This window comes from Henckelia pumila, chromosome 1 (assembly GCF_033568475.1).
Source record: "Henckelia pumila isolate YLH828 chromosome 1, ASM3356847v2, whole genome shotgun sequence".
NCBI classification, from domain to species: domain Eukaryota; kingdom Viridiplantae; phylum Streptophyta; class Magnoliopsida; order Lamiales; family Gesneriaceae; genus Henckelia; species Henckelia pumila.
The window spans coordinates 84,879,794-84,902,900 of record NC_133120.1 but is presented as its reverse complement, the minus strand read 5'-3'; the positions used below and the strand labels follow the sequence as shown (position 1 = coordinate 84,902,900).

Genomic DNA, 23,107 nt, shown 5'->3' with positions numbered 1-23,107 from the left:
TTGTACTTGCTTTATGGATTTCCAGGTTTACTCTAACCATGAATCTTCAATGGTTGGCTTCCAACCTTATTCTCCTTACGCCCTGCTTGTTTAGTTATTAGCCATAAAGTTTAATTTTGTTTCTGATTTTATGTTTCTTAGTTTCTGATAGTTTTCATACGTCTTGTATGAACCAGATTGTAAGAAACTTAAGAAGAGAGAGATACTCAAACTTCACTTATTCATTTACAACACAAACATCTCCTTTTATAGGCGTGGAGAAACGCATACAGTAGTAAAAATAAAGGAAGAGGGGGACCATACTACATAATGGAAAACAACTCATTTTACATCTGAGTGGATGCTTTTCACATGTGGTGTGGTCCACGATTTCATTTGTATTTACATTGTGTCACTTTCTGAATCACTGGTACATTCGGACCATTTCTTTATTGGGTTGTCTTCTTTGACAACTGGTTTGTCCTCTTTGACAGATGCTTCTTCTGTCTGAATGGGTTGGCAATGTCCACATTTGTGAGTGGAAATCATTGTTCTTAGTCTTTGACATAGCATTTTTTGGGTTTCTCGGGTCATGTCAACTCTTGCTTCATAGATTGGAGCTTCGAATTGAGCTAACATGGCTTGTTCTTTCTTTTGAATTGTCTCCTTGTGTCCAGTGGTTAATAAAATTTTACTGGTTGCAAAATTTATTTTAACCTTTGAGTTTCCATCAATCTTTCCTGTCTTTGAGATCATGTCAATCAATGTCTTTATTCTTATCTCAGGAAGTGTTGAGATATCCATTACTGGTTTCTCTTCATTTGATCCTTCAAATAAGAACTTGTCTTTATTTTTTCGACATTGAATGTATATCATTGGTTGATAGAATTTGTCATTTTCCCAATCTAGAAGGGTTGAATGAATACTTAATGTTAGCACTGGTTCGTCCTTGAAGACTGCTTTCTTGAACTGGATAATACTATTTCTCAGTTGATATGGAAATAGTTCTATCTCTTGATTGTTGGGACTGACTTCTAATCCGCTTAATAATCCATTTGAAAAGAATTGTAGTGACCATGCATGGTATCACCTACTAACTGGCAACTAATAGCATGCATTAAACTTAATACAGCAAAATAATTTAACAGAGTAAAACGTGCGGAAACATAACCATAAATTACATATCAGCTTAGTATAAAAGTGTCAAGCTTATTCATCAGTAGTGATACAACCATATTGAAATACTTAAAAGTAAACATTATACAGCTATATTGAATCCTGCTGTATAATTAACTCCTCAAGGCCTGCTCCCTAATCCTGCCTTGAACCACCAGCTCCGTCCATCCTGCGACCTGCCCCATGGGATAGGGTATCCAAGATAACAATTGGGACGTGAGCGCTAACGCCCAGTACATAGACATGAGTACACGTATAAATATGATGCATGCAACATGATGACTGGTAAAGGGTCATCTGAAAAGTCATGCTCAGTACCGGTGCCACATGAGTGCTGCCACCGCACGGATCAACCTCTGGGTGCAACCACACTCGTCAAGTACACCAGAGTAGTCAGACATAAATGCCCCCGCCGTCGCGGTACTCTCAGTGACAGACTATCGAGTATAGAGCTGAGCGGCTCTATAATCAGGTATATCAAGGTATAGGCTCAACGTGTATATGCACATGACATATGAATATAGAAAGCGGTAAATCATATATCATGCCATATAATAATGCCAAATAAATGCAACATATAAACATGTATACTCGCTGGCAATCTCAGTCAATGTGTACGTACCTCTAGGCTAGTTCAAGTATAATAGAATCCTAGGTTCCAAGCCTATATTCAAAAGTTCACCGTATCACTACATAAATTCTATAAGCCTTAACTAAGCTAATAAGTACTCCCAAAACTTAAATAGATTCCCGGACCATACCTTCGTCCGTAGATATCCCTTTGAAGACGCTAGTCCTGGATGACTATAACCACAACTTGGTTATTCCAGAACCTCTATTATAACCGATAGGGCCCTCAAGTGTATATCTCACATTATATAACTGAAGAAGGAACCTCGGGAATTCGTATTTAGAAATGAATCTGGGAATCCCTATTTATAGGCAAAATTTCCGGCCCGGATCGGAACCACCGATCTCGGGATCGGAGCTTCTGATCCAGCTCACGCCTTGCATGCATGACACGCCGGGATCGGAACGTCCGATCCGACGATCGGAGCTTCCGATCTCGCCTCCGATCAACACTTGTAAAAACTCGTGGCTGAGTCATCGGGTAAAGCTGGCAGCCGGAGATCGGAACTTCCGTTCTAGGATCGGAGCTTTCGATCTCGGTGCTTCCGCTGAGCTTTCGAAGTGGCTGGGATCCGAGCTTCCGATCTGGGTTCGGAGCTTCCGATCCGTCCCAAAGTCAAAAATCCATATTCTCTTCCGAAGTCCAATAACACTCCGAAATTGATTAATTACCAACCCTTAATCTTGTTTATCATATTATTATCTTAAAATGGAATCTGGGTTACTACATTCTCCCCACCTTTAGATATTTCGTCCGCGAAATAACATCTAAAGACAAATTAAGATAACAATATGAAATATCAAACCACTTTTTATTACAACAACTGTAATTACAACTACATGGTAATAAAAAATACAAAGCAAACAACTCAGGATATTCTGCTTGCATACGACTTTCAGTTTCCCAAGTTGCTTCTTCAACACCTCGGTGCTGCCACTGTACCATCACAAGTGGTATAGTCTTGTTCCGAAGAACTTTCTCCTTTCTGTCTAAGATACGGATTGGTCGTTCAACAAAAGACAGATCTGGCTCTAGCTGAATATCAGTAGACTGAATCACATGAGATTCATCAGCTATATACTGTCGAAGTAACGACACATAAAAAACATTATGTATACTGGAAAGATTTGGCGGTAAAGCCAAACGATATGCAACATCTCCGATCTTCTCCAGTATCTGGAAAGGTCCAGTAAAACGAGGAGACAACTTGCCTTTCACGCCGAATCTCATCACCTTCCTGAAAGGTGATACTCATAGAAACACATATTCACCAGGCTCAAACTGAAGTGGCCTGCGATGAATATTAGCATAACTGGCTTGTCTATCTTGAGCAACTTTGATCCTATGCTTGATCAAATCTACCTTGTCTACAATCTGCTGCACCAATTCAGGACCCTCGAATTTTCGTTCCCCGACTTCATCCCAGAATAACGGAGTACGACACCGTCGACCGTACAATGCCTCGAAAGGTGTCATATCAATACTACGATGATAACTGTTATTGTAGGCAAATTCGATCAAAGGTAACTGATCCTGCCAAGATAAGCCAAAGTCCATGACAGAAGAACGTAGCATATCCTCCAATGTACGAATCGTCCGCTCTGACTATCCGTCAGTCTCCGGATGATATGCAGTGCTCAAACTCAGAGTGGTACCCAACGCCTCCTGAAAACTACCCCAAAAACGTGAGGTAAATCGCGGGTCTTTATCACTGACTATGCTCACTGGAATCCCATGTAATCGCACTATCTCCTGGATGTATAAACGTGTCATGCGATCATAAGAATACTCCCGGTTATAAGGAATAAAGTGTGCTGATTTTGTCAAACGGTCAACAACGACCCAGACTGTGGGGACCTCGTGTAATACCCGAAAAATCCATAAATCTATTCATGATTTATTAAAAGAATTTTAAATGAGTTTTAAGTTATTTTATTTTATTTTATTTTATCAAGATTTGATACTTATTCTTAATTAAATGATTTCATGTGTTGTGTTAAATGATTTTTAAGTTATTTCATTTTATTATTTATGATTTAAAAGAGTAATATTGATTAAATGATTTTATATTCTTAATTGTTTTAAATGATTATTATGCATATGATTTCATGAATTGTGTCTATATTATTTTAACGATTTCGATTGAGTTGATGGTTTCAGGTCGAGTTTGATTTTGGACTCACGGGACGAGGCTAACCTACTCACGAAGTGTTAGAAAATAATTCTACGAGTGCTTTGAGTATAATATTACTATGATTTTTATTTTAATCATCGAGAGGAGAAAATCTCACTAGTCTAGTTTAAGGTGTGTTGGACTGACTACCTTTTATGTAGACAACACCCACATGCTATTAATTCCTCTTCACCCCACTTATCTACTCCCTACCCCATCCTTAATACCCCTTGTCCCCTTGACTCTTTCCCCTCCCATCATTCTTCACGTTTCTTTCTTTCCTTCATCATTCTTCTCCTTTCTCCTTTGTTTCTTCCCCTGCGGTTCTACGAGATTTAGAAATTCAAAGCTTCGTATCTCGTTCATCTTGTGGTTAGATCATTGCCAAGAATCCGAATAAACTCCATATTCGGTTAAGGCAAGCAAGTTTTAAAGCTTTTGAAACCCATTCAAGATATTATGTATTTTGATAAAAATAAGTAGAAAGATGTTCATTATGTTATATGTTTATATCTTCAAGAGTTTTGAAAAGCATGTATATTACAAGTTTACATGTTTAAAACCATTTTCAAGATCATGAATATTTTGATACGTGAATTTGTTGATGTGTACATGTAAATTTAGGCAAGTACAAATTTAAAAGATTTTGAAACCCATTCAAGCTATTATGTATTTTGATATGAATTGTTGTGTTTTGAGATATGTATGCATGATTTTCATGAATTTCAAGAGCATGAAGTTATGATTTTACGAGATCGTGAAGCGTAGGTTGTTCTTGTTAAGTACTTGAGTTGATTCAAGAGGTTCATGTTCTTTTATGATTTTAATGTTTTGAAGTTAGTTAAACCATGTTCAATTACAAGAAAATGAGCTTTGATGATTTATGTAGTAAGGATTTTGATTAAAAGAAGTTTATGTTTGAAGTTTGAAGTGTTGAAGTTGTGTTTGGTGGCACCGGATTACCTATACTTGTTATGATTTTGAGGATAACAATTAGGATAGTGATCCAAATGATATGAGGCCAATTCTATTTGAAAGCTAGCTTATTTATCTACAACTTTCATGTTTTGAGTTTTGTCAAAATCATTTTGGAAGATTGACCAAAATTGCCTTGAAGTGTGTCAAATATTTTGAATTTCCGGCAGTGACACATCTCGGGGGAATCAGTATAACTTTTTACTGAAAAATCTATTTTAGGTGGGGTTTTCGGAATTCGAAAGCCAAGATCAAGATCTACAACTTTCATGTTTACCACTTTTTCAGATTTTGTGGCGCCGGTTCTGAGCATGACTTTTCAGATGACCCTTTACTAGTCATCATGTTGCATGCATTATATACATATGTTTACTCATGTCTATGTACTGGGCGTTAGCGCTCACGTCCTAGTTGTTATCTTGGACACCCTATTCCATGGGGCAGGTCGCAGGATGGACGGAGCCGGTAGTTCGAGGCAGGACTAGGGAGCCGGAGCTTTTCAGGGGAATTTATACAGCAGGATATGTTTTAGCTGTATAATGTTTACTTTTAAGTTCTTCGATTTGGTTGTATCACTACAGATTTAAGCCTGGATTATGTTACTAAGCTGATATGTAAATTATGGATTATGTTTCTGCACGTTTTTACTCTATTAAAGTATTTTGCTGTATTAAGTTTAATGCATGCTATTAGTTGTCAGTTAGTAGGTGATTCCATGCAGGGTCACTACATTTTTTGGTATCAGAGCATGCTTAGATTTTGGGATTAGTACTTGGGATTTAGTTTAGTCTTGAGTAATTCTTGCGCATTTGGGATTTTAATGTGTAATTCTTTTCAGGATATGGCTGACGAGAGTCACGGTAGTATTGGCCAGGGAGGTGGTCATCATCATCGTCATCACCGCCATCATGATGATCAACATCATCATCATGAGGGTAGACGTCGCTACTCTATCAATAAATTCATGCAAGTAGGACCGAAACCTTTGGTGGGAGGCAAGAATCCTGAACAAGCAAGAAGTTGGATGTCTAAACTCGAGAGTACTTATCATCCATGTTGCATCTTCTTGGTGCTTCACGGATTGTGATATTAGGGTCTTTAAGTTTTATTGAAGCAATGAATTATTTTCTTTTCTTAATTTTGTCCTGAGGATTTTCAGAACAAATATCATGAAATTTTTTCATGATTTCTTTTTCATGATTAATTGTTAAAATATTTTCTATTTTTAGTTCTATTGGATTTGTATTTCGTTTATGAAAATTCTTTGTAAATCCTTTATTTCCTACACGAAATGCTGTTCGTATTTTAGGAATATAAATCATTGATGATCATTTGTTTAAGGTTATGTGATTTTCAAATTGTGTAAAAGGAAGATATTCTCTTAAAAAGTTATTTCCTATTATAATGTCTATTCCTGATTCTATTTGGTATATAATGGGTATTACAAATTTTGTTTCCTCAATTTCTATTTTTAATTTTTCTTCTACTGTATCAAGCATGATTATTGATCCAACTTCTATTCAAACTTTTAATCCTTTATCATATTTCTTCCAATAATGATTTGGAAGTATATGTTTGCTTCCTAAACACATACTTGCTCATGTATCAACATAAACATGTATATGACATGGTTTATGTTCTTTGATCTTAATTTGAATTTTTATATATATACTATTTGGATTAGTTTTGTTTTTATTATCCATTCTCTCTTTTTTTTTTAAAGAATTTTAAGAGATAAGGGTATAATTGGTATTTATAAACAAAAGTTTCTCTCTCCAGGGAGTTGAAAGTAAGTTTTATTTATGTAGGGATTTATAAATTGGTTTAGGGAGTGATTGGCAATTAACCCATGATTTTTACACTCGTTAGATGCAGGGATACTGAAGAAAATATAAATGCAAATCATGTAAATGTAATTAGTTGTCTGATCAAATAACATGTTTTTACCTAACAATTGACTGCTACTTTTTCCCTGATTCTTATTGTGAACGCTCTAGGGCCGCGGGTAATATTTTAAAAAGTTTTATAAGATATCTATAGCTTAATTCTTAAAATATTGACTCCAAAGTCATGTCCATGTCTAAAACAGACACAATTATAAAAACAAAAGATGTGGAGAGGGTTATTGTGTAGGTATCATTGTCTCGATTTATACAAACGGTTGAGTAATTCAAGACATTGTGTTCACTAAATAGTCTATAAATCCGATGATATTCTAGTACGGAAGGTTTAGAGCCATGAACTACTCCTGATGCAATATTTTTTCGATTGAACTTTCTAAGAGTCTGCATTGCATACATGCATTAATTTTTATTCATGTGGGGGATTGTTGGAAAAATCGTTTGTGTACCCATGTATAATCGATAAAAAAATTTGTGATGAAATTATTTCTCGATTACCAGTTAAGGTGAATGAAAAATTAACAAAGTGTTCATTAGTATTTATTCGTTTTTTATCAAATGAAAAATTAGGATAGAAAATAAATATTATATATTATTAGAAGTGTCAAAATGGGCTAGCGAGGCTGACTAACCCACAACCTGTCGCAACCCACCATTAGGTGGGGCGAGGCGGGCCGACCTACCTACGTACCTTTTAAGCGGGTTGAAAAAACACCGACCCAACCCATCTTAATACGAATGTGGAATAAATGAGTCGAGCATAAGAGAATTCGAAGTTAAGCAAGTTACTATAGTTTCATATGATTGTAAAAGAGATGGTCTGAATATAGTTAGTGCAATACCGAGGATATTACCGTTTGTATAGTTTTGGTTTCATTTTAATGTCATTTTGATCGAGGAGCTCTTTGTCCGTCTCATGGGGAATTTCGACCCTGCAGAGGGGGTACCCCCTCTGCATTTTTCTTGGCCATGATTGGACCACATTCAATTTTTATGTGGGCCCCACATAAAAATTGACCAATCATGGCCAAGGAAACACAGAGGGGGTAATACCCCCTCTGTAGGATCGATATTCCCCATGGAACTAGGGAAGCTAGTGTTTTTCAAGATGTTGATGAATTTACTTTTTACTTAGTAGAGTCATTTGGTTAATTGGTAATTCCTATGAAAATAATGGACACTTTTTAAAATTTCTAATTAAATAGAAATTTAATTGATAATTTTTTAGCAAGTATTATATGGTTTGTCTATAACATAATACTATTTTTGGATAATTACTCTGAGTTTTATTTAAAAACTAAATCAAAACATTTTCCATTGTAATTTTTTTTCTATAATTACATTTATTTTTATCTACACTATTAAGAAGAGTGAATAAAAACATTTGGTGAAACTTTTTTTAATATATCAATAATACCCTTAATTAGTTTTTTTTTAAAATTTTTATTTACTTTTTTTACAAATTTTTTTATTTTATAATTTAATTACAAATATTTAAAAAACAAAAATAAAATTATAATTGTACAAGCACATAACGCATACTTCGAGATGCTAGTATAAATAAAGTATACAAATAAAATAAAATAAAAACAAAAAAATTGATAAAAAAAGTATACTTTTCGTATGAAAAAAATAAAAATAATATATATATATATATATATATATATATGTGTGTGTGCGTGTGTATATATATATATATATATTGCATGTCAGTTAAATATATATCAAAACCCAAATCTAGTAAACACCCTCAAAACCCTAATCGCCACAGAATGGCTTCCGGTCAATCGACAGCAATAAACGGCGCTGCTACCGAAGAAGCGGTCGAAAACATAGACGAGATTACGGTGGAAGCAACAATGGAAATCTTCGATGGCGACGAAGACGCTTCAACTGATGCCGTGGATGCTACGGGGATGGATGAAAAGGAGAAGGAATTAGCTGAATTGAAGGCGAAGTGGCCCGGATGGCCAGGTTATTCTGTATTTAGAGTAGTGGTGCCAGTGCTGAAGGTGGGCGGTATTATTGGGCGGAAGGGTGATATCATCAAGAAGCTCGTTGAAGATACGCGTGCTAGAATTCGTGTTCTCGACGGACCTGCCACCTCTCCCGATCGCATTGTAATGTCCTCTCAACTCCCTCGCTGTACTCCCAAACGTGAATTCTTGATTTGATTACTTCGTAAAAAATTGGGCCTTTTCTGATCCATAGGGTTTGGATTCTGCTTCTTGTAGTAATTTGAGCATGATATCATTTCTTTCTTTTGTGTTTCAAAGAAATCTGTAAATCATTAATTATTATTGGTATTCACCCTGCTTTTGGTAGTTACGTGATTTAGTTCCCTTGCACCATTGTTTTCGTGCTATGAGTATGAATTTTTTGAAGGCTGCTGTGACCCAAATATGCATATAATGTAATCTGTCTACTGTTTTCAATCTTAGGGAGTGTTTGCAATAGATTGTGCTTTTGTAGAAGTGATTAATTTATAGATTATAAAAAAGTTAAGAAAAATCAAAAGTTGATAATGTTTGGAAACAAATGTGAAAATCTAAAAATCAAAGTTTGGTAGTGTTTGATAAATAAGTGATTAAAGTGTTTTTAACAATGATCTTTTTTTTAGAATCATTTTTAGAGAATCATAATCACCACATGACTAGCTTTTGGATTTCAATTAAGTTAAACATAAGCTAACACATAATCTAGGTTTAAGAAACATACAAAAATGATTTTTTTAAGCCAAAAGCTAACGAGCACTTTTTTTTAGTGATTGTTAACACTCCCTTATTTTGATTGTGTTGAATGCAAATTAACGACAAACTTGAGGAGAAAGTGGTATGAACAATAATTATTAGCTAAGAGCTGACCTACAGAATTGTAAATCTCCGCTTAAGAGCGACTTTTAGTGGAGTTACACCTGTCCTTTATGGCATGCTGAAGACAATTCTGGTTTTCTGTAAAGGGATTACTCCTGTTTAATGAATAAGTAAGTGTTTGATGAAATATGCAAGTGACACCATTCACGGTCTCTCTACGTGGCAATCTCCACTACATGGTACACGTGTTCAATGCGAGGAATTAATAGCTGGAAATATATTAATTTCACGATTATTGATAGATGTCTCATTACCATCTGAGTGCTTTCATTTAAAATGTGTGCACGAGTAGTCCGGAATGTGCTCTTATTTTTTTCCTATCAACATAGAAACCAAAGCATATGTTCTTTGATATGTCTATGATTGCATGAGAAATACCTCAGATGTACTTCTGATAAAAATATAATAAGTTCTCTTGATTTCCTGTAGTTCTAGTGCAAAATATTTTTTGTAGAACTTTTTCCACACTGGTTGATCACCGTTCATTCTTGGTTGACCTGATATTTTATTCGGTCTCTAGTGATCTTTGACAGCTTGTTTTGAGTTTTTTATTTTTAGTGAAATTGTGTTATACTTTTTCTGCGAAACATACTAACAAAAATATACATTTTACACGTTTCAAGCATTGTGCAATATATTTTAAGATAATCATGTGTTGTCAGTTTCATCATCTAAGGCAGTTGATTATGTAGTACGTCCTGTCATTTCTCCACTCATATAACTTCTTAGTTAGTCATGTTGTGATGGTCATACAAGCACAGTGATTTTGTAGATGTTTATTGTAGCGAGAAAAATTGTCAGATGAAGAAACATAATGAAATGTTTCTTTTGGTGCTGCTGTTGTAACAGTAGAAATATAATAATCTTAGTTTTCCTTTTAATCCAAGCTTCTGATAATCAGTATCCAGATCACTCTATCAGATACTTATTTCATCCATTTCAATAAATTCTGCATTTTTGTGAATTTTTGTTGATTGAATGCAATCTCCTTGTTTGGCCGGTCTGAATGGTCTATCTTCCTCGGAGGTTTTCCCTCCCTCTTGTTATTCTAGTTTCTATAATTGAAAACTTCTCCATGTCACTCTTGGTTTGGTTTATCTTGTCAACCTAACTGACTATGGATTAGTATTCATGTTTTTCAGGTTTTGATATCTGGGAAGGAAGAACCAGAAGCAGCAGTGCCTCCAGCTATGGATGCCATATTAAGAATCTTCAAACGTGTCAATGGACTACTTGAGGACGATGGTGATGGAAAAGCCCTTGGTTCTACTGGTGCTGTATTTTGTTCATTTCGTTTGTTGGTGGCATCGACACAGGCCATTAGTTTAATAGGAAAGCAAGGCTCTGTCATCAAGTCTATTCAAGAAAGCACTGGTGCTACCATCCGGGTGCTTTCTAGTGGTATCGTTACTCATTTTTTTACATATTTTCCTATTGCGTTAATCATTTTCTTAGTAAGCCTCCCCATCCTTTCAAACAGTCTTTGGTTGATCTCAAGGGTTGCATCCACGATGCGCGATTCTACCAACTATTAATTCGAGCCACTTAAACTTCATGATAGGAAACATTCTTTTCCTGCACTCCATTTTATGAGCTCGTAATGATTTTTAAAAACGTGTGTGGCATACACAATCTTAATTGATTTATTATAATCTTTGATGTCATGGATATAATCAGTTAAAGCACAAAATAATCTGTTTTTGCCCCCTTGAAATGAACATTTGATCTCAACTAGGAAAATGTATAACCCTTTTCTCATGATCCACTTCAGAAATTTTTTGCACTTTGTGATGAACGAGGTGGTACTCTATATTGCTTCTTATTTGCAGATGAATTACCGGTTTATGCTAGTTCAGATGAAAGGGTTGTTGATTTACAAGGAGAAGCTGTCAAAGTCCTAAAAGGCTTGGAAGCTGTGGTGGGTCACCTGAGAAAGTTTTTGGTGGATCACACAGTTCTTCCTTTATTTGAGAAGAGTGTAAGTTCCTGGTATAGGTTTTGTGGTTTCATGCGATCACAAGACTATCGTGAGAATGTTACTCCTTTTTGCAGTATAATGCTCCGGCGACGCAGGAACGACAAGTAGAAGCTTGGGCTGAGAAGACATCACTGCATACTACCCCACAAACGTCACTAGGTTCCGATTACTCTGTTTCTCTAAAGCGGGATTCACTCTTCCTTGACCGTGAAAGAGAGCTAGAATCCCGTTTGAGTTCGTCCAGACTTTCAGTTTATGGAGCAGATCATGGACTTGGAAGTCGCCCTTCAGCAATAGGACATTCTGGTGGGCCTATTGTCACTCAGGTTTGGGCATGTACTTTGAATATTGCTTCTGTTCATTGAATTTAGGAGTTGGATGTTATTATTGCTTGCACTATTTCTTCCTGTAAATACGCCATGTTGATTCCTTGTGGCAGGTTGCACAGACGATGCAAGTACCACTTGCTTATGCAGAGGATATAATTGGAGTTCAGGGAGCAAATATTGATTACATTAGACGCACTAGTGGTGCCATTCTAACTGTGCAAGAGAGTAGGGGCCTGCCTGATGAAATCACCGTGGAGATAAAAGGCACCTCTTCACAAGTTCTACTAGCCCAGCAACTTATTCAGGTTAAAGTCTCTTCGGTTTTTTAATGGTTTTTTTCCTAATCTGATCATGAATTCAAGATCATAAACTCAGGTGCTCTGGCCTTCAAGTTCAAGCCCCAAATAGGGGCTAAGAAACTAAGTTGATATGATTTTGATAACAATTTGGTTTAAATATTGCCTTGAAGTAGTAAACGTAAGGAAGTTACTATACATACAAATGGCCTTGTTGTTAACTAAAGATAAAAAATGAGGTGGACATTATCTTTATGTTATGCAGGACTTCACCAGTGGTCACAGAGAGCAACTTCAGGGGACCTATGGCAAGCTCGAATCCAGTTTACGACATTCCTACTCTCAGTTAGGTAGCAGTTCTTACTCATCATCGTTAGCTGGGCAACCTTATTCCAGCTACGGATCATCTGGTGTTGGTGGCTACAGTAGCTTTAGACTGTGATGTGTTAGCTCGAGTGGTCTCGATCAAGCAAAAGCTCGTACTCGTCCTCAACTTTTGCACAACCACCGCACTCCTGCTATGGGTCTTGGTATTGGAGGTTGCGATTGCTTTATTTTATGATTTGCTCGGCTCAGAGTGTGAGTTCGTGAAATTATCCTTTCAAATATTCCACCTATGCCACCTCTTCTAAATGTAAAGCAGGGTCAAACATGGAGAAATAACAATTGTTACTTGTAGTTTGTTATATGGATTTATTTTATGTAGTGTTTTTGCAATTTCAAAAGTTGGGCTAGGCCCTCCCCCCATTAGGCACTAATTAACCATATGATATCGCTACTCAGTGAGTGATTAATTAGTGTCGATTTGAAGGACATCCATTTGGTGAAATTCTGCCATTGGGTATGGTGAGTTTATTTTATTTATACGTGCTGCGCGTGCGTGATGTACAACAATCTTTGAAAATTTTAGAAATTAAATTATTATGGACGTAAAAAATAATTAGTTTTGCTTGTAAATTACAAAAGAAATTTATGATGGTTTGTACCGTTGTTAGATGCAGGGATAACGAAAATAATATAAAATACAAATTTAAGTAAATGTAAATTAGTTGGTCGATTAAATGACCTGTTTTTTCACATTCCCTGATTTTTATTGTAAACGCTTTAGGCCGCAAGTAATATTTTACGAAGTTTTATAAGATATCTGTAGCTCAAATTCTTACAATATTGACATGAACAAGTCAACCACAAGCTGAAAACCGTCCAAGAACACAATAGCATTCCTGGAACGGGGGGGTGTTCTCTTGGCCTGTGAAAACCTACCTAGCGTGGCTCGAAGCCTCGAAGTCTCGAACAGCCTTCCACAAGAGTGTTGTGAAATTTAAATCTAAAATCATAGATTCTTGTTTATGCCACAAATTAATTTTCCCAATTCATCAATACTTTGAAATCCCGTCACAGACCAACGGAAGGGAAATAAAAAGATGGGACTTCTAGAACCGTGATGAGTAGATGACTTCGGAATACAAATATGATCAAAAGCACGCAAAACTCGACGCTTGGACAGAATGAAGAGTTGATTTGGCTCAAACATTTCCTTTCATTAGCTCAAATGCGTGTATTATTACAATTACAAAACTTACGAATGTGGTTCAAAAGGCAAAGTGGTTAAAAGGATGAATTGTGGGAGGAGAAAAAGCTGAAAAATCGAAACGTGGAGCTTAAGGGGGACAGGTTGATCTCATACGTACATACATCGAATGACAGTGACACTAACACAGCCAAACATTCTATACTAAATCTGTTTGCCTATATCTTTTTTTGAAAGTAACGTACATATGGGGTTGCTGGCAATCTAAAATTAACAAAGAATTAGGAGCAAATTTTAAGAAAAGTTGCCTTCTGTACATTGAAAACTTGAATTATCTAAATTTTTATCAAGTTCAAGCAAAGGTTTTAGTATAGTTTCTACCTGAAGGCTCTGTAAATTGGCTTCTTCAACAATCATGGATAAAGCACGCTTGCAAATCTCCTCATCTCGAAATGCCAGAGTCCACCTTCCATCTACCAAAGCTTTTGGTTTCACTTTTTCTTGGTTCATATACTTGCTGGTGTCGGCGAAAGGGAATGAGGATGGACGGATTCGAAGGTGCAACCACTTCGAATGCTTATCATCTATTCTGGGCTGTCATGAGTTAAACATACGTCTCAAATGTTATGTGATCTGTAAATGAATAATCAGAAATATATGTTGAAATTCGGATTTAAAAACTTGTTTTATGATTAAGAGTTAGTTTGTATATAGAAATTGTAACTTTAAAAAACTCTTAAATAAATTTAGTTTTTTGCAGTGCTGTTATTAAAAAAAACAAAATCAATTTTTGATTTGAATAAACGTTGAGAAATGTTTTTCTTTTTGTTCTTAAATATAATTAGAAACAAAATCCCAAAAGTTAGAAATTTTAGTCTACAATTTTTAAGAAAAGTGTGTTCTTTTTTCTTTATTTTTAAAAATGTGTTTTTAATCTCTTGGCTACTTCTCTAACCAAAGGGCTTTAAATTTTTATAGCCATAGCATATTAGCGACTGATTTTAAAAAACAATTCTTCAAATTCAAGTGTTTTGGTAGAAATTAACAAAGAGCAAAAGCAATACTCACATTACATCCAGCTAACGGGGCTACAACTCGGACAACCCCATAACCTTGTTTCATGGGTAATTCCTCTGCAAGAACAAGCCACCCTGACGTTCCCATCGTGACCGACAGAAAACGAAAATGACGCTCTTTTCCCCTTTCAAATGCGATTCTACATGGCAATGCGTCCACTGCAGAAGGTTGACATAACATTTTTAAATGACAAACATAATAGCATGTATAGATTGGTGATCTTTCATCGAGTGCGTGCCAAAATTCATGAAAACTTGAAGAATACGAACAATTGTATAAAAACAATAATAAAATTGGTAAAAAAGGTTTAAAAATACCAAGATTAATCTCAGTGCTTGGCTTTGGTCCTGGTGGATTTAAACCAGTATTCTTTGCTCTAGTTTCTGCTGAAACTTCAGCTGCCGAGAGCAGAGCAGGTTGATCCGGCAAAACTCTCCCAAGCGAAAAAATGTGGAGATGATGAAGCAGTACATAAACCTGGGTAGGGGAGAAATAAAATTCACCGTCAAGTGGAAAACATTAAAATGCAGTGCATTGACAATTGGCAATTCCATGTGTATTTAGCACAAGAGAGCAGAATTTGTTCTAATAATATTTGAAGACTGTCATGATAATAGCTTTCTCTTGAGCACAACCTTCACTATTTCGCACATTCTTTCACCAGCAGCAAATGATGATTCACCGGAAGTAATCTCTGTCAACACAAGAGATGAATCATTTAAGATGATTGATTATAAAATGGAAATCTATTTAAACATGCTCTGTGCACAGTGAATAGGTTTTTTTTTTTTTTTGAGGAAATCAGTGGATAGGTATTTTAATATTTTAAATTTAAATTTGCGTAAAGTATGACAGAGAGAGATGATACCGCCAGAGATAGGTTTATGTTGTGGCAAAAGTATAGACTTCGGATCTTTTCGAGGAGATGAAGACTCAATAGCTACAAGAAATAACTGTGTTATCCAACATGTTTCAAGAATTTATGAAAAGCTATCCTTTATTAAAGCAGTAAAAACAACAAACCTCTTTTGCACTTTCTCCATTCGTCACAAAGAACTGTCACTAACATATCAGACCAAGTTCCTCTTGTCTCCTGTAGAACACGGTTACTGCAATTGTAGAGTGAATCCTAGGCAAAAAAGACCATCTTCAATTTCCATACGGGAAACTCGTGTTATCAGTAAATATAGCTTAACATGGAGCACAAATATAAACTGGAGGATTGCAGCACATTTCTCTTTAGATTGCAACATGATAACAAAGATCTGAAGAACAAAATGATCAGAAATACCAATATCAACGCGGCATTAATGAAATTAACACAAATTTAGGTGCAGTCAAGAGGTTTTTAATCTCCACTCGTCATGGATCCATGAGGCAAAATGAGAAACTTCACAGGTGAAACTACATCATTAAACAAGAGTCCAGATGGCATAAGCAATTTGATTTCCTTATGACTTACTTTGAGTAATCTAAGATGACTTCTGTTAAACTCCCTCTCACTATGAGGTAGCAACTGGCGCAAAAGCCAACCACCATCCCACAACGTTTCTGCAGATATATTTGACCTGCAGAAGAGACCGACCAGTGTATCGAGTACCTAAAATAAGAAATTTAGATTCTAGAACATTACTTCAACAGAAAACAAAGGAAAACAGAGTGCTATCTGAATGAAAGGCAGTCCTGATTTGACTCTCATCCTCATGCATCGTGCATACAGATCAGAGCTGACAGGATTCATCTTTTACTTGCTTTACTTACCCGGCTGACATGTTTTATTTCGTTTCAACAGTTACTTGGCCAAATAAATAAAAACACTAACATACAAAAAAATAATTCACAGCCCTAGTGCAGTGCATATGCATTCGAGAAGCTCTGACTGGGCTAAAAATTTTCCTTCGCATGTAATCAAACAACTTTAAAAGCTAAAAGCTTTGAGAGTACACGTCCGCAGTATAGTCGGTCGTTGCAGGTTGTTACTCGTCCGAATTCATGCACTTTCTCTTTCTACGAGCAGAAACAGTTACAAGCAAGATAACAAGAATCTAAGTTCTACTTTATCATCGGCCCACTACGTATTCAAAAGACAAGACGACATCCTCTTTGACTTATCATCCAAAATACCATATATTTTCTTGAAATGCCCGTGTCCCATAAAATTTTTATTTTCATGAGAAAACAAAACATAAAAAAATATAATTTTCAAATACAAAATTTAATGCAAAAAATTCATTCCAAAATAATTAATTAGTTATATTTACGCAAAAATTTACCAAACTTTTATGCATATGCACATTGTGGTCAAAGATCATTACCATAATCTGAAGTGCAAACACAGTTTATAAAGTATTTTGCATGGATACAGGTACGGCCGTACGGGTATCGTATCGGATACGACATAGATAATGCAGTACAACTTTTGAAAATATAAGACACTATACGGCCAGGATACGGTATTATTAAAAAGATATGAATATATATATATATATATATATATATATATATATATATATATATTTTTAACCCCTAAAACTTTCAATTATTTTCAATTTTGCCCAAGCGTACCCGGAAAACGTGTCCCCACCATGTCCATGTCGTATCCTAGCCATGTCCAAAACATATCCGACCGGTCAAACTTACAAAAAAGTCAATGACACGGATTTTACCGTATCCGACACGCTTATCGGAGTGTCATACCCGTGTCTGATACTTCAGATTTTTTTTTGAGTACCCATGGTAGATAGTTTATGACATGCAACATATTTACAGGTTAAAAATGATTCAATAGATTTACATGTCAAGCACATACTTGAAACCTATGCGCGCGAGGGCTAGCTTCAACCTCTGGGCATCGACATGAAACTCCATATTGATCCTGCATATTGAGATTTAACTAAATCAAATCATGCTTTACTAGTCACTTGTTTGAACGATACGCCATACCTAAAACACGAATATGCTTAACTAAAAACGTAAAACTGAAGTTCAAAACACCACTAAAAACGTCAAAAAATTGTAAAAGAAAACAATGCAAGTGCAAAATCTACAACAGTTTACAATTAACAGCTTCAAATGACAATTCATGATATTTCACAACTTGTATACGTGAAGGGAATAGCATTTAACACAGTGATGGTTGTTGGATGACTACTAGCCAATGAATGTATGATTTTATACAGCCGGGGCAGACTATCAAAAAGGATATATGACTTGAGATAAAAAGAAATTCAGAAAAGACAGACAAGATTCATTTACATAAAATAAGATTAGCAACAGGAACGTTAGGAGGTGAGGCAGCAACAACAGATGTAAAAGAACACGTACCCTCAACTTTTGCATATAGAAATCAAGGCCACTACTGATGCCATCTTTGACCAAACTACTTTGTGAAGAAAAGAGTAGTTCTTCACCAGAATCTTCCCCAACTAAGGCTCGCTGTAATCACACAAGAAAAGCAGCACTCTCCATCAACCAATAGCATTGACATGATGTTGTTACACACAAAAAGAAAATAATTAGCATAATAAAAGTACACCAAAATAAACATCATAGCTTCATTTCAAAACTCCAAACAAGTAATGACAAATGCCTGAATTACAATGAAATAGTGTAGAAAATACAAGTTTCAACATAATGAAACCTAGTTTTACCTTTTCTGAAAAGTATAAACTGCATTTTATAAACTTTCTAGCCATTTTCCATGGGAGAAATAGACAATGGAAAAAGCATGCCCTTACATACACACACACACACACACACACACACACACAGTGACAGTTTTGATCCCCTGCACTCGTCGGCAACTGCTAAAACAAGCAGTTTCTATTTTTTTTAGGGACTGCAAAAACATACTACAGTCGCCCACGAATTTCTGCACACTTACAGAAGGAAGATTTTAACCTTCCCTTCTTATGCAAATACCCTTCCCAAAAGTTCTCCTTTTAACTGCCCGATGACTTCCAAATATAATTATTTTTGAAGAAGCCATACGATTTTCTTTTCTCCAACAATGACGATGAAAAAGTCTCAAGACCACATACCAGCAGCTGCTTCTTATGCTGCTTGCGTTGTGGGAGTATGCCAAGAGCATCTACCATTGATTCATCCAGTTCTGCAGGTGCACAAATTACCAAAGTCATGTTTGAATTTAAAGAATTTGCAGCGAATTTGATATCCTTCATCCATAACACGCGGTTTCAAATTGTATGAACTATTTAGCCAATGAAAATCACAAGTTCCAATTCCTACCACATAATCCATCGTTTTTTAATTTTCTGAAAACTTTCTACTGTAAAGTAGTGGATTAAAATTAGAAGCCTAAATCAGTAGAGAAACATGTCAACCCAAACACAATATAAGTACATTGTATGTGAGCATCAGGTGAGTAGCATAATAAGATTTGCTATAGAACCTTTAGTCTGTAATAAGGTAGCAAGCACAATTCCTAAATCAATAGAGAAACAAGTCAACCTAAACACAATATAAGTACATTGTATGTGAGCATCAGGTGAGTAGCACAATAAGATTTGCTATAGAACCTTTAGTCTGTAATAAGGTAGCAAGCACAATTAGAGAGCCTGAGACTTGAACATCGTTGCCACTGCTAACATAAGAAAGCAAAGCCTCCCTGCAAATTTTGCAATAACAGTAAGTATACTTAATTTTCACATTCTCCGGTTGTTATTCAGGCAAGCAACACGAATTAGCTTTATCTTAGCCACGATGCATACCATTTTATGCATCTAAGCATTTTACAAATAACTTCATAATTGTCAGAGTTATCGATTTCAAGCGAAATATTTGAATGTTGCAGCCCCATTCGGAGGGTGTGGTCAACAGAAGAATTATGAGAAACTCAAATTAACACCAAGCTCAAGAGGAACATTACAGGTGGAAGGATAACAAATTGCTGTTACAAAGAATTATGAGAAACTCAAATTAACACCAAGGAGGAACATTACGGTGGAAGGATAACAAATAGCTGTTACAATGTCCGACTGGGTATTTTCCTCCTTATTTGAGGCGAGAAATTTCAAGCAAATAATACTCACATTGCTTGTTCATCCATAGACAAAATGGAGATCAAAGTGGAGCTGATGTGGAAAAACACATGCGACAACAACACTCAACCAAAGAGCCATGGGACAATTAAGCAAACTATAAATCCTATAATAGGTAACACATGCAAACTATAACAACTAATACATGAATGTTACATATAAGATAAGAAATATATGAAATTGAATGAGATCGAGTGATCAACAGTATTAGTTACCTAGGAGCACATGATGTACCACAATCTTGCCCCAAGGTACCATTTTCTGGATGGCTTTGCGAAGAACTGGGGGTTGGAATTTTAACTTGCAAACTTCCGTCCTCAGACTCTAAACTGTGATTAATAGCATTAGAATTTTGACAAGTGTTTGAAGAACCATGTTCCAAATTATAACCATTGATTTTAGCTAAGACATCTTCAGCAAAGTTCTCTGTGCGACAGAGAAGAGTGGCAGCTACAGTGTTTGCCAGATCTTTGATTTTGACTATGCGCAAAATACAACAAAGTAAATACAAAGAAGTGACAGCACCAGTTCTTGTCTCCTGATTTACATTCAGAGAATCATAATAAACATCTATGCAATAAAAAAAAGGTCGAAAAACTGATAACATGAGGAAAAGAAAACAAAAAATGAGAAACACGTGCATACATTGACAGTTTCAATCCTCAACGAAGGAAGAACCAATGGAAATATCAATAACTTCAAAATGTTGTCCATTATTAACCTCCCAACATCAGGAATCCCAGCAGAGACAACATCACTGAAGTAATAGAGATTGTCCTCAATCTCATCAACTGCGGAAAGAATAGAAGATCTTGATTCTGGGCCAAGATTCCTATATTTGTGAAAATATGCATTGCCGTTAATAATGAAATAAAAACCTTGATATGAAGAAACAGTATTTCACAACTTACTTAGAAGCTTCTGAAACCAAATGATTCAAATTGCTGCATTGATCTCTAAAAAATTTGATCAAGTTCAAGAAATAAATCTCATGAGGAGCCCTCGATATAAACCTATTTACAGCATCATCTCCAACTGAAAATCAACAAAATATATGGTTTATGTAGTTTTGGGTCATGTTCTACTAGTTTGGAAGCCACAGAGGCCAAAGAGAAGAGACTCACCGTGATAAATATTAAGAGTTAATGCACGCACAGCAGTTCGAATCATGCTTTCTTCATGGAAAGCAAAACGTATAGCGTCAACATAGAGTGGGAAAGAAACAATCTCATCCTAAATTCAAAACAAAAAATAAAAATAAGAGATTAAAAGAAAAGCATAACAGCAAGTTTATTATCTTTTCCATTTTAACAAAGAAACATCGTGTAGTAAGCTCCCAGCCAGGTTTTGTCATAGTCCATAAAATTATCAAAGCTAAAATGCATGAACGAAACATCTGTTGCGTGTAAGCAACATTCAAAAACAGAACCTTTATTGTTGAAGAAGTTGTATTTTTATCACTTTCTCAACTAATTTTCATTTTTGAAGCTTGTGATTTCCTCGATTTCATTTTTTTATATATATAAAGTCCGATAACTCAAAATATATTTTGCTCCAACACAATTCTGTTCAGAGATCCAAGGACTAATGATAAACCAAACTCCCTCATCACCTTATAAATGTTCCAAAACAATTAAAAACACAGGGAAAAAAACAGAGAGTGGATTTGATATAAAAACAAAAACAAAAAATACAAAAAGAGCCAGTGATGGCGATAGGATAGGTTAACTGAACTTACATCATTCATCTTGACAAGAAGAGAAATGGTGTCTTTATTCAACTTTCCGCTTATTGCCCTGTGAAATTACAACATATTGAATCAAATAATTGACACCAAAAGAAAAAAGGAAAAACTGAATTGAGAAGCAAACCTTAAAAAAGATATGTAATAAGACAATAGCTCCTCATTTCGGAAGTCAAACGGATACGTGATAAGGTAGTTCACATGTTCATTGCTAAACATATAATCTGCAAAGTTGTCCAAAGAGATAATTAATCGGAGAAATAAAAAAATCCAGATTAAAAAATTCGGTCGCTCAAATTGGAATAATATTATGATATCTTACATATTGAATGTTCATTTTTAAGGTTCTGGATCATAATACTCATGGTTTGCAAAAGCTGGACTGAAACAATCACAGTTTTACTGGTTCTTAATATGCGTACAAACTCGCCCAAAACCTGCTTCTCCATAAAAAGCCTAATGAAAAACCAAAGAGGATCGTTACTTGAGTTAAAAATAAAATGGGTAGTTTCACTTTGAGCATCATTTGTTTCTCAAATATTAAAAGCATTCGAATCGTACTCAAAAAAGGCAGCATCATGTTGGTCACCATAAGTAATCAACTCCGCAATAGATCTCAACGCCTCAATCACAAAGTCCTGCACAATATTAAGAATCCAGATTAGAGTTCAAATGAAACATGCTCCCAAAACACGATAAAATTATAATACCGAATGAGCATTGATGCTCTAGCTCCCTAGTTTCAGCAAGAGAAACAAATTACCTTGTTAACCTCATTCACAATTTGAACTTTCGTCAAATGATCAATCAAGTATCTACACACCAGAGCAAGTGAATTTTTTTTAAGAGTCCAAAGTAGTAATGCTGCGCATAATTCCCTGGGAGAATGCGCGCGAAAAAAAAAAGACAATCGCCATATTGGTACAAAAATCAAGCTACCTGAGTTCATCTAAAGAGAATCGATCCCGGGATCTCCAAAAGGAAAACCACATCCTCTTAAGAGCTCGCGATCACGGCTTTTTTCTTCTTCTTTGCATCAAAATTCATCCTCAACATGGCCTACATACTTCAATTAGCAAATCAGTTTTCTCTTATGCTGATTTTCCTGATCAAATGATTGATTTCATCGAGCGCCTACTCTTATCACGGAGACTGTCCGTTGACAGGCAATAGCCCTAAATCAAAGCTCGCGGATAAAGAATTTAGGGTTTGCGCTCGCTGAATTGTCCGCCGGGAAGAGAAATCGGCGACGGGAAAGAGAGAATATGCGAGGGGGATTTTGGGGGTAGGGATGACAATTTGGGGGAAATAATTTGGTCGGGTCTCTAACGAATCGGGTCGGAGCCTTGACAAAGAAATTAGAGGATGCGTAGGTGTGCTCCGG

At 35.8% G+C, this 23,107-nt stretch overlaps 2 protein-coding genes across 3 annotated transcripts; one reads left to right on the top strand and one right to left on the bottom strand.

Moving 5' to 3' along the window:
* Positions 1–8,559: 8,559 nt before the first annotated feature.
* On the top strand, positions 8,560–13,126 carry LOC140873918 (RNA-binding KH domain-containing protein PEPPER-like). Its single transcript, XM_073277202.1, has 6 exons — positions 8,560–8,955; positions 10,851–11,109; positions 11,538–11,686; positions 11,761–12,012; positions 12,126–12,320; positions 12,577–13,126. The coding sequence occupies exons 1-6, from the start codon at positions 8,608–8,610 to the stop codon at positions 12,751–12,753; spliced, it is 1,380 nt and encodes a 459-aa protein (XP_073133303.1). The 5' UTR covers positions 8,560–8,607; the 3' UTR covers positions 12,754–13,126.
* Positions 13,127–13,730: 604 nt separating this feature from the next.
* Positions 13,731–23,107, bottom strand: LOC140888053 (protein TRANSPARENT TESTA 9). Of its 2 annotated transcripts, none has more exons than XM_073295727.1 (21): positions 22,663–23,105; positions 22,487–22,538; positions 22,285–22,361; positions 22,046–22,179; positions 21,851–21,947; positions 21,718–21,775; positions 21,104–21,212; positions 20,891–21,014; positions 20,625–20,811; positions 20,195–20,517; positions 19,458–19,546; positions 18,960–19,030; positions 18,244–18,354; positions 17,729–17,794; positions 16,382–16,519; positions 15,943–16,048; positions 15,788–15,859; positions 15,555–15,613; positions 15,237–15,396; positions 14,911–15,077; positions 13,731–14,436 (listed from the first exon to the last, which is right to left on the bottom strand). In XM_073295727.1, the coding sequence occupies exons 1-21, from the start codon at positions 22,713–22,715 to the stop codon at positions 14,137–14,139; spliced, it is 2,553 nt and encodes an 850-aa protein (XP_073151828.1). In that variant the 5' UTR covers positions 22,716–23,105; the 3' UTR covers positions 13,731–14,136. The 2 variants fall into 2 exon arrangements, with proteins under 2 accessions (XP_073151828.1, XP_073151832.1); XM_073295731.1 differs by having other exon boundaries at positions 14,334–14,475; positions 22,663–23,107.

Coding starts and splice junctions, on each gene's coding strand:
- LOC140873918 (XM_073277202.1), top strand. CDS start 8,608: ATGGCTTCCGGTCAATCGACAGCAATAAACGGCGCTGCTACCGAAGAA. Junction 11,687..11,760: donor TTCCTTTATTTGAGAAGAGT/GTAAGTTCCTGG, acceptor TCCTTTTTGCAG/TATAATGCTCCGGCGACGCA. Junction 12,321..12,576: donor TAGCCCAGCAACTTATTCAG/GTTAAAGTCTCT, acceptor TATGTTATGCAG/GACTTCACCAGTGGTCACAG.
- LOC140888053 (XM_073295727.1), bottom strand. CDS start 22,715: ATGTGGTTTTCCTTTTGGAGATCCCGGGATCGATTCTCTTTAGATGAA. Junction 21,776..21,850: donor TATTACATATCTTTTTTAAG/GTTTGCTTCTCA, acceptor GTAATTTCACAG/GGCAATAAGCGGAAAGTTGA. Junction 21,213..21,717: donor TTCTTGTCAAGATGAATGAT/GTAAGTTCAGTT, acceptor TTTTGAATTTAG/GATGAGATTGTTTCTTTCCC.